Source organism: Haliaeetus albicilla, chromosome 20, assembly GCF_947461875.1.
Source record: "Haliaeetus albicilla chromosome 20, bHalAlb1.1, whole genome shotgun sequence".
NCBI classification, from domain to species: Eukaryota; Metazoa; Chordata; class Aves; order Accipitriformes; family Accipitridae; genus Haliaeetus; species Haliaeetus albicilla.
In genome coordinates, this window is record NC_091502.1 from 6119714 (window position 1) to 6138253 (window position 18540).

General features: G+C 39.2%; 1 protein-coding gene across 3 annotated transcripts in view; it reads left to right on the forward strand.

Annotated features, from left to right (window-relative positions):
• The window catches only part of ATP8A2 (ATPase phospholipid transporting 8A2), a 353567-nt gene that overhangs the window by 65166 nt on the left and 269861 nt on the right, over positions 1 to 18540 (forward strand). For all 3 annotated transcript variants that reach the window (XR_011328953.1, XM_069808117.1, XM_069808118.1), the window contains exons 8-16: positions 1949 to 2018; positions 3414 to 3541; positions 4581 to 4692; positions 5368 to 5533; positions 7955 to 8082; positions 9354 to 9431; positions 11507 to 11595; positions 12371 to 12415; positions 13695 to 13770. Coding sequence is in view for 2 of the 3 variants with exons in the window: in XM_069808117.1 (XP_069664218.1) it covers positions 1949 to 2018; positions 3414 to 3541; positions 4581 to 4692; positions 5368 to 5533; positions 7955 to 8082; positions 9354 to 9431; positions 11507 to 11595; positions 12371 to 12415; positions 13695 to 13770 (892 nt within the window). In the remaining variant the exon portion in view is untranslated. The remainder of the gene's footprint in view (positions 1 to 1948; positions 2019 to 3413; positions 3542 to 4580; positions 4693 to 5367; positions 5534 to 7954; positions 8083 to 9353; positions 9432 to 11506; positions 11596 to 12370; positions 12416 to 13694; positions 13771 to 18540) is intronic.

Consider the following 18540-nt stretch of genomic DNA (forward strand, 5'->3'; position numbering starts at 1 on the left):
TCATGGATTAAGGATAGAGGTATCTTCATTCCGTGGTATACAATATTGTTTGGTTTTGGTTTTTTTTTTTTTTAAATGAACCTCAAATTTTAAATAAGCAGTTGTCAACCTTAATATGCAGTTAGCTAGCCTACACTTGAACATCAATAACTTGCTGTTTTAGCATTGAGAAATATTTGTTCTACTTGAGAACTTCTCTAATGTATTATACTAAATACCTTCTGATTTATTTCTTAACTTTCTTTATTTCTGCATGGGTCAGCTTTTTGTTCTACATTACTCTACTAACCTTCCATCACTGATAATTGCATAACCGGAGAATTTAACCCCAAGTATCTTGATTTGGGAGAAGCTTTGCTTGAATTACATAGCAATTTCTATGGCAGTTCTGCTTTACAATTGGTATTATTCCCATGATTCTTTTAAATTACAATACTAAGTGTCCTCAGTTCACCAGAAGGCTTTGCATGCTCTGAAGGGGTGGGGTCTTTTGCTTGTATGTGTTAATTTTCTGTGTCTGAGCTGACTGTCAGAGGTGAAACAAAGACTCGAGATAAAAAGAAACAAAGACTCGAGATAAAAACAACTTTTTCCCCCATAGAAGAAAAGTGACATCAAACGAATTTTACAGAGAGAATAATATACATGAATAAAAAGATATTTGAATCAAAGTGCAGCTTTGTATGGAAACACTTCCACGTTTCTGTGGAAATGAGAGGAACTGTATTGCAAGAGGTCTCCCTCCCAAGTTAACCACTTCAGTTGTAGTGGATGAAGTATTTGTGACAGAAGTAAAATAGGAATCAAGCTGGACTTAATCTGTGTCTTTCTCGGGTTCAGATTGCCCGTGTAGGAGATAACAAAGAGCAAACTCTGAACCTTCTTCTTTTTTTTTTTAAGAAAAATTGTCAAGTCTAGCTTCTTGCTGTGTTACAAATGTACCTGTCTGTTTATTAACAGTTTTTGTCCTAAGGAGCCTTTATTCCTGACTCTTCTGCTGGTTAAGTACATTTGCTGTTAAAGCAGTTGGTTACATTGAAAAGAAGTAGCAACATCTCAAGAATACCAAAAGTGATATGCTGAAGAAGCACTTGTTTGAGTCCAGATGGGAAACTGCTACTCTGTAGCAGCCTGAGAAGACAGTCAGGAAAAATAGTTTTGGTGGTGCCTTACAGAGGTTTTAAATCTTAAGGGGCATGTCAGGAAAAGATCCATGATGAAGTACCCTTCCTTATCACAGGTGCTACCCATGCAGAGCTCCTCCATGTTAGATGTAGATAAGAGCTTGACTAAGGGAAAACTCAGTTCTGTGAGAAAGTTTGGGTGGTTGTTTATTTGTTTTTTTGCCCCTGTTGTCAGGGGCAGAAGCATCTCTGGAAGATGCGGATCACAACCCCCAGTTTCAACCTTATTGTACTTTTTTCTGATTCTTAAAAAACCCAACTGATTAGCAGTGACTTCAGATGTAACTCCCCAAGTCCGTCAACTTCAAGGTGATATTGTGGCCATGACCCTTTGTGTGTGCAGTTTGTCAACAGAACTCAATAGCAGAGAACACTACCCTCTTCATCCAAGCACATCCCCGTTCTACACTGTTCAATACATAGTATTTTATCTATAGCTCTTGAAATCTGAAGCAATTTTATGGATCACAACATAAAATAGTCCGCTTCAGGCATCTAAGCTTATCATGACCTGTTAAATTCTTATTAACCTTCTGATTCAGACTTGACTCTTTTTCTCCAGTTTGTTGTATGAAAGTGTTCATATCTAAAGACATCCTTGGAAAATGTGTACTTTAAGCTGGCTCTTTCATGGTCACATACCACCAATATGGATTTTTGTCTTCTGCAGTGTGTTGAAGAAGTGTATTGTGGACCGTTGTACTGCAAAAGTAGCATACAAAAAGTACTGAGTTTTAATATTGAAAATCTTACACTCCTTACAGTGAACCGCAAGCCATGTGCTATATTGAAACAGCTAATCTTGACGGGGAGACAAATCTTAAAATACGACAGGTAAAACAAACTGAATTTCACCTTTTTTTTTTTCCCCATTTAGATGTCTAGTATTAGCTACAAAGCAGAGTCTAGCTTGCATGACAACAACACAAGTACTGTTTTTTAAAGAAAATAAAGCATATCTCTTTCCAGGTGACTGTAAGGTACTTTTTCAACAGATAAAAACCTAAGCAATAATGCTTCATGTGCAAGTGTAAGGAACTAATCTGGAGGAAGCCCACAAAGGCAAATAAAGCAGACCTTGGCAGTGTTTTGCTGAAAGTCCAGTAAGTGGAACTGGAAATGGTATATTAAAAAAAATAAATTAAAAAATCAGCTGTGCTTGTGATGAGTTGCAGTTTTTGCTGTCACAAGTGCCAGTCTGTCTGCTTCTGCCTCTCGAGTGCTGAAAAGGACCTTTTATATGTTTAAAAGAATTTGTTCTCTCTTTGTGGTTAGTAGAATTTATTTGGATCTTTCTAGTTTTGTTGAAGAAATACTGTTAATTATGATGTTTAGAAATAGTTTAGAATACTTGCCTCCTTTCATTACAAAAAAATGAATTTGGATTAGGATTTTGACATGCAGATTATTTGTTTTTAAGAAGCTGTACATTAGCTGCTTGTTTACTACCGTTGTAGAAATGTGATTTACTGTTGGATCAGCCCAATAGATCAGATCTTGAGTTCCTGTCAGCTTTTGCTTGCTTCAGAACACTTGCTTAAAACACACAAATAAGGTTGTGGAGACTTTTAAGGTCTTATTCTGGCTTGCAGTGCTGCAGTCAAAATCTGGCAAAAGAAACACTAAATGGATCACTCTTAAAGTGGAGGTGTTCATAGATGAAAAGCAATTGTGTTGCATATGCACTGTGAGATGGAGTAGCAATGCACTAGAGTTGCATGATGGGTTGATAATTAACCTTGTGTAGGATCAGAGCATAATGGCTGCAGTGACCCAAGAGAGACCACACTTAGGAGTGACTATATTTAGCAGCAGTAACACATCAGCAGAGATATACTTTGAGAGAGAAGCTAGGCCTGTTTGTACTGCTTGTCTCCTACTTCCTTCCTCCTGCACATGTGCAACTTTGTGCTTTATGGATGGGACTTTCCTCTTGGTTACAGAGAGATCATATAGGTAATATAACTCTCTTGTGTAGAGGGATTTAAACCAATCCTATATAAGCAGGTTCATATGTGTCCGTAATGAATCTTCCTTGCAGGGTAAGGTTATTGAATACCTGTCTAAAAACAAACAAACAAAACAAAAAGCTGCCAACAAATCCAACAGAAAACCCCCACATGTTTAATTACATTTGATATCTTAGATGTTGGCAGAACACACCATTTTTTGAGGTTGCCTTCTAATAAAAATTTTTTATAAGAGTCTATTTTGGGTTGATTTCTGCAGGGATTGTCTCAAACTGCTAGTCTCCAGTCAAGAGAAGAATTGATGAAAGTATCTGGAAGGATAGAATGTGAAGGACCCAACCGTCATCTTTACGACTTCACTGGAAACTTGCGCTTAGATGGTCAAAGGTATTGACTTGACAACAAAGCCATAAATTCATTTGGTTAGGAAAAAAGCTTCCTGTGTGCTTTTAGTCTGCAACACTGAGTACGTGGATGTTTTTGCTTGGAAGGAGGAGGGTAATAACAGTTGTTAGTCAGAGCATCTGACAGTATAAGATAACATAGTTCTGTCTTCCTATGGAGTCTTCTGCTTGTTGTGGGAGAGTTAATTTCTTTGGAATTGTAGTAGCCTTTTTTCAAAAGTAACATCTAAAGAGAAGGAAGAGCGGGGGAAATGATTGGGGTTTTTAGGGCCTTCTTGTTACAGGAGTTACACAGAAGAAATGGGAAACCGTTCTCTTTCAACTAGAGCCAAAGGCTGCACCAAGTGCAGAGCTATACAGAAAAATGATCCCAGAATCAGCAGTGTTTATCAGTGTGACTTTGATCTGTTGCAACTCCTGAAAGAAAAAACTTGGGTTTAGTACTTGAATTCATAGAACTTGACAGGTTGTTAGGAACACACAGGTTTCATCTGGCTGTACCTGTTTCCTGCACAAAAACTGTATTCCTTGGGCAACGCAGCTGAATTGTGGCAGATGCAAGAATAGTAGATCACCACTGGCATCCCACTTGAAAATCACACAGGTAGTACAGTTTTCCCTAGATGCTTGTTTAGTGGCGTATGGGAGGTTATAGTGTGCTTGGAATGAATGGTGTCTTTGCAGGCGTGATGCTTCTCTGTCCTTAATGTGAGAGAGAACGTATTAGCCGAGGTGAAGTGCAGAGTAGGCTTATGGCTACCACATAAGTGCTCAAGTTTTGGGTAACTAGAACAGCTCCCTTGTATCACCTTCACCCTACTGTGCTTTAGTAGGGAGTAGACTTGCACAGGTTTCAGTGGTCTCGAGTTGTGTGGACAATGTAAGTTCATTATATTGCTTTCCTCCTTTTGTGGTTTGTTGTTTTGGGTTTTTTTTGAGGGGTGAGTAAGGCTGAAAGGAAAGCTACTTTACTAAAGCGTTATCAAGAATTGAGATACATATGTATATTTTTTGCTTTGCAGCCCAGTTCCTGTAGGTCCAGACCAGATCTTGCTAAGAGGTGCACAACTGAGAAACACTCAGTGGGTCTTGGGTATTGTTGTGTATACAGGACATGATACAAAACTCATGCAGGTAAAGTTTTTAAGGAGGTCTAGAGCATGTTCTGATAAAGCTGGTCATTTTTCCTGTATTCTACTTATCTTTTGGATTTGAGTTTATGAAATAGTTTGATTCATTGTAGCTGTTTTAGACCTGAAGGCTTTGAGGAATGTAAGGATACTGTTGTACTTGAGATTGCATGTGCCCATGTGTAAATACTTATTGAGGTATTTTTCTCAAAACACTCCAATGTGTAAGTAAAACTAACTGTATTTTAACTTAATTTATCTGGTGGCTGGGCAAAACTTAAAACTGAGGTTTAACAGCTGAGGAGATAGTAGTGACCACCTACAACTTAAGCACTTGGAGATAATTAGGTTAAGACTGCAGTTTCTGTATTGCCTGAATGGCAGGGAGTGCCTGGAGAGGCCGGCAACGTGTATGTTTTTCTCACTTTTGCTCTCATTGGGATGGGTAGCCAGGAGATGAGCATACTAGGTCTTTAAAACTCTGTTCTCCTATCAGTTTTGGAGTCATTAGAAGTATTGGCTGCTATTACTACATTGAGCTTTGTATACCATGTTGAGCTAAATAGAGTTGAAGTAGCAAGTTCTATAATGGACTCTAAAAAGAAAGACTGAGTTTGCCTCTGCAATTTTCTCTTGTATAAGCCATTGCTAGACATTTTTTTTTTCTGCTGCTGTTCAGAATTCAACCAAAGCGCCTCTGAAGAGATCAAATGTGGAGAAAGTGACCAACATGCAGATCCTGGTTTTGTTCTGTATTCTCCTGGTGATGGCCCTTGTGAGTTCTGTAGGTGCCTTATTATGGAACAGAACACATGGCGAAGTTGTCTGGTACCTTGGCTCCAACAGTGAGTATGCAGGCAGTGTACTAGGGATGTATCAGACTGTAGGGCCAGCCATGCCCTTAGCTTTGCTAAATGAGTGAATAAAACAAGAAACAAAGCCTGTTGCTTTTTGGTAGCCCAATTTTTTTTTTAATTTTTTTTTTGAGAATGGGCTCGCAAAGTTGAACTTGCCAGGGAGGCTTCTGTTAATAAAACCTTCTAAAGGTTAGGTAAATATCACAGGGCTACCATCCAGGGAGCAGGGTGGAAACAGAAGAGGGGCAAGAGTTATTCTTGGATATTTGGTGTTCTTTCAGCTCTGTGGAGATACCATGCATGTATTTGTTTTCAGAGCAGGTTGTGTACTGCTGCCTTACATATCATGTCTTGACTGTACCTGACTGCAGGATAGCAGGTATTAGTTTGATGCTGACTTCAACTTTACCTTCATGTACAGAAGCAAAGGATTTCTTGAGCTGTTTTTCAGTCAGAAATGTTGATCTGCTCTTGTAGAGAAAACTGTGAAATGCTAAATGTTATGACTTTGTGTTTATTGGATAAAGTTTCAGTCTTTGGCTTCTGACTTCTGTTATTTTTAATGAGAAAACTGATCTCTTAGTATGCTTATTAAAGGGTTTTATTTGATTTCATTCATACTCCTTGAATTTATTAGTTCAGGTATCTAAGATGGGTCTTATGCAAACACTTAAGGATGAAGTAAATTGCTCTCCAGTAGACTTCTGACTTGAGGGGGTTACATTAGTTAGCTATAAAACGTGTTGTTGCAAACATCTTGAGATGCAGATCTGAAAACGATTCTCTCAAACTGCAAATGGTCTTTCTGTTGGTGATCGCAAAACAGATGGCAAAGGGTATCTTCTGCAGTTAAAGAACTGCAATTGTGATAGTAATGAAAAAAATTCCCGCAGGAAGAGCATGGAAGCGCTTTATTGACGCTTATTTTTTGGTAGTTGTAATGTCTTCTAGTATCAGTAACTTTCAAAGTTTCTTCCCTACCCTGCCCCTTGCTTTTTAACGAGGAAGCTTAAATTGGTGTCTTCCAATGATGGAAGTAATATTGGAGAAGATGAATGGAACAAACTCTTGAACTTGTGCTAATATAAAACAGGTGCAACATGTAATAAATGAGGATGATACAGTAGTCTGTGTAGATGCTTTTTTGTAAATTGAACACAAAATTTCTGTCACTTCCGTTAACTGCCACACATGGGAAAGACACTTTTTCAGGCTAGGCAGGTAGATGTTAAATTTTTGTTAAATGTCTAATTTCTATAAAGATTGTATTGGAAACACCTTTTCCAATATCAAGTGTGCTTCTATTCTTTCTGTAAACTGATCAAAGATACGGAATTAATGTGTGCCCAAACTTGGAGGTGCTTGGGTGTTACGGAGGTGTTTTGTTTCCTCTTGGAGGGGGTCTACTGCCACACAGGGTCAAAACTTCAAGTCTTGCTCTGATCTTCATTAGGCTTCAGCAACTTTCTCTGGCTTTTCTCTCTTCCTACTTTGTTCCCCTGCCTTCTTACTATTTATTTGTAATGCCAAAAACCCCATAGTTGTGGGCTGTGACTCCATTGTGCTGGGTGCTGTGCATGCTGACTGAAGTGTCTCCCTAAGCTTTGAGGCAAGTGAACAGACACAAGCGGAGACTTTGGATGTGAAGAGAGGCTGTGGGCAGCACCACGAACAGGAGCCTTCATCCCATGTCTCTGCTGAGGCTTGTCCATTCCTGCCTGCTGTCTGTAAATGCTTCCCCTTCTCTTTAGGACCAGTTGTGCTGGCAGATTTACTTGGACAACTTGTCCATTGTCACCATTAATAATAGCTCTTCTGCTTAAGCAGGATGCCTTAGTTCATTTACTAGGTGCTTGTTTAACAGTCAACTTGTTCTCTTAGATTTCTTTAGTGTGAGTTAACTTCTCAATTCTGCCAGTACTGGCAGTTTTTACAACAAATTTTAGTCTTCATTTTTTGTTTTCTAACTCCCCTGAGACAAGTAGGCACTTTCTGAAAGGTAAAGTTATGTTACTAGTGATATTGGTGGCTCTTAATTGGGGCAGTTGACACATCAGATAAATCTCTAAATTTGGGTTATAATGTGGAATATCATACTTCTCACCATCTGTTTAGCAAAAATTGTTCAGAAAGTGTTCTGTTCTCGAATATATAGCCTTGCCAATCTTGCCCTTCTTCACCTGGCATAATATGCTGTGTATCCAGGCATGTGTTCTGTGGGTGTTTTATATATGTACTATTAAAATAAATATTAAAAAGGCCCTTATACTAGGCCTCAACACGCTTTGTGATTATTTTAGCACTACTAAATCTGATTAGGCCACCTGCAGAAAGATGATTGGCCCTATACTGTACTGCTCAGACTTCTGCCTGCTGTCTGCTGATGGCTTTATGTCTTTCGGTCCACAGAAATGCTGTCTGTCAACTTTGGATACAATCTGCTGACATTTATAATCTTGTACAACAACCTTATTCCAATCAGTCTTCTGGTGACATTGGAAGTTGTCAAGTTTACTCAGGCTCTTTTTATAAATTGGGTAAGTAACAAGAATAAATGTGTTAATGTCAGTTTTGGAAAGTGACATTAAAAAAAAACAAAAACAAAAAAAACAACAAAACCACCCTGAAGTCTTTACCAGATTTTCTGATGAATTTTCTGATGAATTTTCTGATGCAGCTTCTGGGAAAGGCAGGGAGAAGTTCAGAGGATTTATTCTGTATTAATTCTGTGTTCCGCAGGAAATTAAAAAATTTAGTTCTTGGAAGATCCCTTGTGCAAATGATCACTCTTGTATATTTTAGGCTTTCAGGATGAGAAGGAAGGCTCAGCTCTTTTGGTTGAAGGAGATCTCTCAGCTGACTCATGTTCAGTAAATATCTGTTGTAAACTCTTCAGTACTTCATAGCTTCTCTGTCAGCCACAACAGAGGGAACGACTAGACTACTTTGGGGCTGTGGGCTTTTGGGGGGGTCTGGTGTGGGTTTTTTGTGTTGGTTTTTTGTTTTTTTTTTTTGTTAAATCCTGAGGCTGGCCTCAAGGTCACCTCTGGTATGAATTGTAGTATTTCTGTAAGGAGATGAGTTGGTGGTGCCTCATGCAACAGAACAGTGATCCTTCTGTTCAGGCAAGCTTTGACTTCAAAGTGTGTTTCTCTTTAGTTGTACACCAAAAATACTGTAGTGATGTCTCAAGCTGAACAAATGCAAGAGGAACACCTTGTCTTCGTATGCATTAGTCCTTGGACTTTTGGTGAAGTTGTAGTGGTTCCTCTAAAACACAAATAAATAAGGTCTAATGTGTCTGTTTTCTGAGCTGCTTACAATGTATTGGAGAGTCTTAGCTTATCTGAGAAACTGCTTTTGTTCATATAGCAGCTGTGTTTTGTTTACTCTCCCGATTAAATCTAGGAATAGGAGGAGTTGATTTCAGGGTCACTTAAATTGTCTCTTCAGTCATGGCTGTGGCTAGAGTTAATTGTGCTGTTGTGACTGAAGACCTATGATTAGCATGGCTAATGCCTATTAGAACTTCTTCCTACTGTACTGAATTCTTGAACTAGAGATGAAATGAAGAAAATTATAATTACCTATAATTAAATCTGGCTTTTCTCATGTACATGTAGTATGGAGGTATACTTTGGAAGGGAGGCACGCCTGTTCAGCCTGGGATGCTATGTGTCTCTCAAGCCTTCAGAACCCCCACCAATGGAGTTAAGTTAATCAAGCCAAGCTGGAGCTGACTAAAAGAAGACTGGAGACTTCAGTGTTTAATTTGCATAGCATAGGTCTACTTTTTCTCTCATTTCAGGACATAGATATGTATTATCCTGAAACGGATACACCTGCAATGGCCAGAACCTCAAACCTTAATGAGGAACTTGGGCAGGTAAGACAACATGTTCTTAAGTGTCATGTTTGTGAGATGTTCTGGGAGGATAGAAGGTATGAGAGCATGCTGTACAAAACTGCTTTATTCTGTTGCTTGGTGTCTTGGGTTAATGTGACAGCATTACTTTCATTAGTCCAAGTATTACAAGTAAATAATGAGAGATCACAGGATTAAATATGAGGTCGTAGTTTTAAGTCTGCAAATTGAATCTTTATTTCTTACGTTATCTCTAAACTGACCTTTTCCTCAAGGGTGTTGGAGAGATGCTATGTGGTTGTGATTCTCTATACCAGAGCAGAATGTACAAGACTAAGTTTGGCTGAAGAGCAGGCCAACAGCCTCAGCCTGTGTTCTTAGTTCTTCATATTTCTGACCACCTCACAGGAAATGCAAGTCAAAAATGCAGTTCTATTCCTAATTTAGATTGTGTTCCTTCAAGCATTTCCATTTGCCTTTTAAGTAAAGGCAACTGTATATTAACTTGTAGTTGTTATAAGAGATTAGTTATAAATTCTGCAAATGAGTTTTTTCAAAATGGAAGGGCTTCCCAAAACAAGGTTACTGGAAAACACAACTTTGTCATTGGAATTTTGTAGTACCATTGAGAAATCCTAGGTTTTTTTCCTTGACCACCAGTCATAAGTATGTAACTCAACCACATGAACTTCATAATTTGTGTGAATTTAGTGTTGGTGACAATGTTTATGTATGTAAAAGAAATAATTACTATGTGCTGCTCAGCAGGGTGGTAGTCTATTTTTTCTGCTTAATCTGATTGGCCTTTTCCTTAGGACTGTTAAAAATTGATTTGTAGTTAGATTGCTTTGATGTGAAGTTATCAACCTCCAGATTATGGTAGTGTTTTTGTCCGAAGTAAACTATATTATGTGGCATAATGTATATTGTTGGCCAATATGTTGTTTTCAGAAATGACTTACTAGTGATTCCATGTAACTAGGCTGAATTTTTGGATTCATTAATTGAATTACTTGTTTACAGGTGCATCTTAAATTTTTGTTATATGCTAGAATTATTAATGACTTGAAGTTCCTCAGATATTTGGGTACCCACTTTGACTTCTAACTTACGCAGGCTCCATTTCCAATGCTGTATTCAGCAGCAGTCTAGTGCACAGCTAAAGGATCCCTTGACTGATAGCGTAGTACACTCTCTTGAACTGAATTGCAAATATTGAGGAAAAGCTTTTTGCAACTCTAGACAAAATATGCTGGTCTTTAAATTGGCTAGCTCCTATGTTAGCACCATCCCTTCCCACCTGTTGCTGGCTTAAAATCTTACCTAGTGCAGAGGTGAAACAGTGTGGAATTGAGCTTGCAATTAAGTTTAGTCTGTTGTGACCTGCTGAAGGTGGGAATCTTGCTCCAAGAAGTTGTGTTGCTGTGTTGGCATTGTCTCCAAGTTGTAGCTAAAAGTCATTTGTTTACATTAAGGGATTATTAGCTTGGGCAGTGCTGACTGGCTATGTGTCTTGCACTTCAGGACTGCTCATGACTGGATGCCAGAATAACGCAGCTTATGCTTGCCTGCAGAATACCACTTCGGCTTACTCTAGGATATTTCTTGCACAGGACTGTTTGGGGGAGGGGGGAAACAAACCAAAAAAAAACCCCCAGACAAATTCCTGGTGATTTTTGGAACATAGAATTTCTTCAGTGTGTTAAATTCTAATGATTCAACAATCTTAAGACTCTTTGTTTTAATTTCTAGTCTTCCTGTTTGATGTTAGTACAGTTGAAAGATTTGGTGAATGTTAACATAGCACAAGCAAGTACATCTGTGCTGACCACACTGGAGCCTTGGCAATTGATACCTACTATTTGAGCCTTTCTGCATTTAGAGATAAAGAAGAAATAATGCCATTAAGTGACTTTACTGATTATTTTCCTGTAGCTTTGGTAAGACAAACCAAGCTGTAATAAGCCTGCATTGGCCAATACTGTGACATTTGAGCCATATGTCTCCCAGAATTTTCCTTATTCCTAATCTGTTTTCCACTTTTGAGTTTTGTGACTTTGCAAGTTGAAAATTAGACTTTTTTTTTTGTCTTCCAGGTAAAATACCTGTTTTCTGATAAAACAGGTACTCTAACATGCAATATCATGAACTTTAAGAAATGTAGTATTGCTGGAGTGACATATGGGTAGGTATGACTTTTTTAGAAACTCTGTAGTTTAATCTGTGCTTATTAATGGTACATTTATATCAGAACAGGATTACAACATTCTGTTCTTCAATTTGTATTTTAGTATACTTTGTGGTCTCAGTTAATAGCTTTCATTTTCATGTCCTGCAACACAAATTACGAAATGGAAACCTGGGGAGTACTTTACATGTAGTAAAGAAAACTTGCTTCCTAACTTATCTGATTTAAACTAAACCAGAAGTGTTAAATAACCTCTGTCCTTTCCAGAGGGAAGAAGATGCAGCCCAAGGGTAGTCATGTCAAACATGTCAGTCGTGTTTCTTTGACTTCTTCAGATGAACCAGCATTTCATTACAACCATGTAGCTGTAATTGTAGTTGTAAAGTTAAAGATTCGTTGCATGGGAGGGAATACCCCCTTACTGGTTTTGTTCTGTTTCTGTCAAAAGGATCCCTTTCAGTTATGCCAGTATTTTGTAGCACTTGGCCTTTTGAGTCTTGAATACTAAATCTTTGTTTCTGCTTAGTTTTAAATGGGTAGTCTTAAGATCTCTGTGCAAGTTAGCTACCATGAAATTCAAAGGTTAAATTAGTTACATCAAAAGGCAGAAAACTGAGTTCAAATTTCTGAACAGCTGAACCCATGGTTACAGCATATGTTTGTATGTGTGATGACTCATTGATCTTCACCTTCTACCTATTTTTTTGGCTTGGGAAGTGGAATAAATGTGGTGGTTTGGTTTTTGGTTTTTTTTCCTTTTTCTACTCCTCAGTCACTTTCCTGAACTGGAAAGAGAACGTTCATCAGAAGACTTCAGGTAAATATATTCTAAGATGTTTGTGTTCTGTATAGCAGAGTGGGGACAATTTATATAAAGACTTCTTTCCAATTTGGAACTGGAAGAAGCTCAAGGGAGCAATGTGTTTGAGTAAAATGTTCTTCCAGCAGGAGCCTAATGCAGAGCTGGTGGGTGGTGATGGATCTTCTCTTCTGCATAGAGATGGTGGGTGAGGAATAGGCAGTGGCTGGGGTGGCTTGGATGCATGCTAATGCAGTGCTTATTTATAATTGCAGACAACCAAGTTGGAAGCTAAGAGTAACCTTTACAGTAACCTTACCTTTAGCTAGAGACTGAATGTTGATCTTTGCAATCACTAAGTTCAAAACTGACAAGGAAAAGAAAAGGAACTTCTTTATTAAAATGCTATGTTTTAATAATGAAACCGGGAAGGGGCTTGATTTGGAGGTGTCGCATGTCAAGAGGACAACTCCTTTTTATTCAGAGATTTAATGAGTAGAGGTGATGGGTCTGTCCCATTCCACAAAAAGGAGTGGAAACCCAGAAGTGTTACGCAGGTGTCACTGTAGCATGTTCAGATTAACAGGAAGGGGGAAAGAGCCAGAGAGGGCTGATGTGGCTTTGGCAAATACAGTGAAGTGAGTTCTCAGCCAAGGAACAGGTAGACACTGCTGTTGGCCACCTTCTGATGAACTAAGTCAGGCTTTTCCACTGGTCCATCTCATTGTTATGGTCACCTTTTGGGAAGGTGATATGATATGATTGTATGTTGCCACTTTGGCTGAGATGTGATTTCTACAGATGCCTCTCTTTCGGTATGTTGCTGTTTCCTTCATTGCCATCTTTTCTCTCCTTGTACGCTTCTTTTCTAGTCAGTTCTGTGGAGGAGTTTAAAATTCTGTGGAGGAGCTTAAAATTCTCCAGGTATTAACTTGAAGCAGAACTCTCTGACTAGAGAGGGAGCTTGGGGATATTGATCTTTGACCTATCTTAAAAGCAAGTCACCTTGAAATCAATTACAAGCTGCTTCTCAATCTGTCCTAGGAAGTGTGTTGACACTTGAATCTTCTCAAATACGCTTTCAAGTGTAACCATTTTGGGTTTCTTGCTGGTGTTCTGAAGAAATTATTGCTCATTTTCAGCACTTTGTGCATTACTCATATGATCTTTTCACAATACTTTCAAGGACAGTGGAATCCTACTTTGTCTTTCCTTTGCTTCCCAACAAAATGGATGTAGTAGTAAGACTGGAAATGTTGCCACTGTTATGTTTTAATATGCTTGTCTTGCTCTGCAGCCAGCTACCTCCTTCCACTAGTGAATCGTGTGAATTCGATGACCCAAGACTGCTGCAAAACATTGAAAATGACCATGTGAGTCTACTCTTTGAATATCATGTCTCTTAAACGCCCTGTTCTAGGCCTCTCTGGAGTTGAATGCTGAACAAGTCTAGTTGAGTGATCAAGTTTGCTCTATGGGTGTCATGCAAGCACAGAGTGCAGAAAAAGAAAACAGAAGAGCTCCCCCAACCCCATTCTGCCCACTTGTTTCTTTAATTCAGTAGTAAGACAATGGCATTGCTATGGGCAACAGCTAGCTATAAAATAGCTTCATATATGCTAGTGTGTATGGAAGATAGTGTCTTCTAGCAAATGATGGTAGAAATTGTAATTCTTCAAAAGAAAAAAATACTTGGAGTATTCAAACATACTTACAGTTAAAATACTGTTTTTAACAGTAATCCAGAGCATTGTAAGGAGGTTCTAGGGTGGAGATGCTTTAAATACTGTAGATGTTGGGAATTCCAGTTACGTAAAGGATGTAAGAGATGGGACTTAATTGCAACCTTAAGCTTAGCCTGAGACTGAGTGATTAGAAAACTTAGCCTAGCCAGTTGTGTCATGAAGGGATCTAGTCCTTAGAAGAGTGTCAGTTCATTGCTTATTCAGAAGCCCTGCAGCTATGAAGTGTCTGACTGGACATCAGACAATTTAAATCGCTTGCAAAAAACACGACCCTTCTATTCTGCAGAAGCTGTTTTACAGTAGGGGATCTGGGCATTGGCAAGCACAAACTCAAATGACAAACTCAACTAGCTGATTGCTCTCCTTAGTGTGACTTCTGTAACTGGGCTGGTTAAGTTTAGTATGAGCATCTAAAATGTCGTTATAACATACTGATTTTGTGCAGCAAAGCTTTACTTTCTGTTTTGCTTTACAGTACTTAAGAAGTTGAAATGCAGCATGGTGTAAATGCCTGAAGGAATATTTAATTACTTTGAATGTCACTACGTATTCCTTGGGGTGATAGAGCCTAAAGGTGTCTCCTGTGCTCTAACCTTCAGGATGGTGCCCCTGCCACAACAGCATACTGGTTTCCTGTGTGGCTTTTGTAATCGTCTGTACTGGAAGAACTTCCCACTGCACATCACTTGCAGTTGGGTTGCTTCCTGTTCTTTTGTGTTCTGTTTGTTTGTATATGGCTACAGTTATGGTTTATGGCAGTTGCTGACTCCAGGTACTCCTTCTTTTGAATGGGAGGCTACTGGTTTAGGTGCAGGCTACAGGTAAAGTGTGTTTGAGTTCTTCCTCACTGGCTGTTGCTTTAGGCATCTATACAGGAAAGTGCTTTGTTAGACTTTAATAGACTCAGCAGAAATGACATGTATCAAATGGTCTGTGAGATGGAGTTTCTCATCTAGCCTTGAGATGGCTCTTCAACTTTGGGATATCTCTAATTCTTTGATCTTCTCTGGGTAGAGCTTCCACTTTGGGAGATAGAATATTTGCTGTTGTAGCAGGCAAATAAAGGATTTTGGTAGCTTCCTTAGGTGTCGCTTAGTCTACACAGCTCAGATACATAAATGTTCAGCATGCAAATGTTCTATCTAGTTTCTTTTTGGCTGGCAACTTGAACAGGTAAATACTGTTGTCATTGCACAGCTGACTAGGGCTGAGCACACTGTGAACTCAGCCCTCGGAGAATCAGTGGGGAAACTTCTGGCTGATGAAACTTAAGGTGTACCTTGTGTAGGCCAAAGATATCTTTTGGAGCCTGACTGCTGGAGAGATGGATGCCACCCACTGACAAGTGGTGTGTTTAGCACAAGACACAAGAATGCAAGGACTACATGTGACAGTTTGCTTAGGAAGTTAAGATCCATTTGTCAAACTGCATCAGTAGGATGAGGGCTGGATTCCAGGATAGTGGGAGAGGGAAGTCGTGTGTTTCTAGCCCACTAGCTTTTTGCATGAGGTCGGCTGTTAAGGTGCACAAACTGCTTCCTTGTACTTCAAGCTCCTTAGTGTCTTCGTTTTCATAGCTAGTAGAGAGCTGTGAATGCTGTTTACAGATGCCTGACAGTCTTTACTCATTTAGTGAACTAGGTGTTAAAACCAAAGTGTTGTAGAACAAGCTGCCTTGTGGGGTCAGGTGGTGCTGTACTCAGCTGGGCAATGAATTCCCTTTAAACATTTGCCTTTTGCACCTGCGGTTGTCGATGTGCCATCTCTCACAAACACTCAGTAAGTGCTCATTGCTCTGGTCTTGAAGATTTTATTTTTTTCAGTCCAGTCGCAAGTGTTAGTTTAGAGCTGTCTCAGTGCCAAGTAACTTTTTTTCCAGGTTGAAAACAAAGAATACTGTACTTGTCCTCATGAGACTGTCTTCCATCTGCTAGGAAGGTTTTTAGCATCCTGCATTGCCTCTAAATTTCATAGCTCTTCTGGGTCACTGGTATGTATGGAGTGACTGGTGGCCAAGTCCACTCTTGAGTAACAGTCAAAGACTTATTGCCTCGCAGGAAGTGTTCCAAGGAAAAATAACTTGTCTTGAAAACATGGGGAGCTATTGTTTAGCTTCTCTGGGATTTTAATGTGGAAGGTTTGTCTGCCTATGCTTTTTCTTTGTAACAGCTTCTGTTGGATGAATGGTGCAGCAGTGCCAAGAGTATGATGCTGACTTGTTTCTATAAGGAAAACAGTATAAACTCTTATTAGAATAAGGAAAAGATCAGTTATTTCCAAAAACTTAAAAGAAAGTTTGGCAAATATGCTACATGGTCTTTATCTTGGTGGTTGTGAGTTGCACATGTGCTGTGAATAAACTCACCATGGGGATGCAAGCCTGTTTGGTGTGGGCTTATTTTTTACCCTGATGATATGAGTGCAGGGAAGTAGGTCAAGAAGCAAAAGAACTAAAACTTGGATCTCATCCTAGACTTCTCTATTATCTCCCTGGATTCTCACTGAACTTTTTCCACTAATTCCTATCTGTATATCAACTCTGTTCTGTGGCCCACAAATTACTTCTTGGGCAAGAAGCAGCAGGCACGTTGTATAGCTGCAGATGCATGAGTTGATGTAGTGAGTATGTGTGATGAGTAGTTAAGCATCTGGTCAGGCAGAACAGATAACTGTTGTGCTCATGTTGAACCTTTACTGCAATGAAAGTGTTCAGTTACGTCTCCAGCATGTCTGCTGTTTTTATGAAGTGTGTGGGAACTGAGGCTTTTATCCCATCAAGCTTTGAAATGACCACTATAATCAGCTGATTTTTAATTCCTTAAGAAAGCAGAACAAGAAAAACATATCACTGCTGGTATGAAAAACTGGAATTTAAAATACAGTAGGGGAAAATACATTCAGGTGGTGAGAACCTCTGGGAGGCTTTGGTTCAGAAAGTAACTGTTGCCTGAAAACTGTCAAAACATACTGTTTTATAGCTGACAATTAAATTGTTATAGCTTGGTGAGAAACATCTTTCACACTTCTGCTTTTGCCCTTAATTGTGCATGGGACTTTGGTACTTTAATTTTGCTCAAGTCCAAGGCAGTATCTTTAATTATAGATCATATTTCAGTGGCTTTGGACAAGATAAACTTGCATTTAACTTGGTTGATTCTCAAACACTGGTTAATGTTTTCTTTGAGTCTGTGCCTAAAATATCCTGATCCCCTCCAGCCTTACCAGCTCCATTATTCTAGACATGTCCAATATGGACCGATCCTCATATTGTTTTCCAGGTATTTGAATGAACAAAACAGTAGGAACTTCACATTTCTGAGATGGTGAATCATAATTCTCCCTGTTAATGAAGTAGATGAGTATTCTACTAGCTGTCCTTGGCAGAATGTGCCATATTCATGTAAAATAGTAAGCTCAAGCTGTTAATGTGCCTTAATAGCCCATTGGCCATTTTTAGGCCATTTGGTCAAAAAAACTTGTCAGTCCTGCTCATCTGGAAATACTCTATTTAGAGGCACTGATCTGATACTGCTACAAGTGAAAGGAGAGATGAATAAATATCTTTAACTTCACATGCAACTTCCTTGTAATTTTATCAGACTGTGACCAGTTGGCTAGAATAATGCAGTTTCTGTCTTTGGAGTGAGGAGGCCCAGATAAGGACATGCATGACAAACGTGCAGATACGTAGCTCTGCAGAATGCAGCTCGCTCCCTGAAAGACTGAGTTTAGACTCAGTGTTTTGTTCCCTGTGAGTAAGGGAGAACACAAAGGGATGAACACTTGTTATACAGCTTCCTGATCAGTGGTCTGTGCCTTGCTTGATAATAGATAATGTTGTGCCTTCTAGATAGGGAAACTTTGCTTTCAGTCTAGGTAATGCTTTGTAGATAACAATTGAGAAACTGCTTCCAGAAATATGAGGCTATGTCTCAGTGTGCCTGTAGTTCTCAGCTTGTTGGGCCAGTGTGCAAAGTAAGTTCAGCCAGTGGGGTTTATTGCTGGTGTGCAGGTGTTGTACACCAGATGTTCCATGGATCTTTGAAGAAGGCAGAGAGAAAGGAGAAGCAATTGCTTTCACCCAGAGCTGTTTGCACGCAGGGAGAAAAAATAGGGGGAGAAGGCATTTAAAATGAGAGCTACCTGTGGACAGATGAACAAGAGACTAAAATATGCCAACTTTGTTCCTGCTACAGATGAATAGAAAAGGAAGAAAATGGGGTGGGAAGAAATAGAGCTGAGCTTATTAAATGAGGAAGCAAGGAATGTCTCACAGGGACCATCAGTAAGAATTGGAGTTCTAAAATGGCAGAGACTTGCTTTAATAGAGGAAAATAAACAATAAAGCAGAATCAGTTAACCTGTGGGACTTCTGTATTATGCTGGGGTTAAACTTGG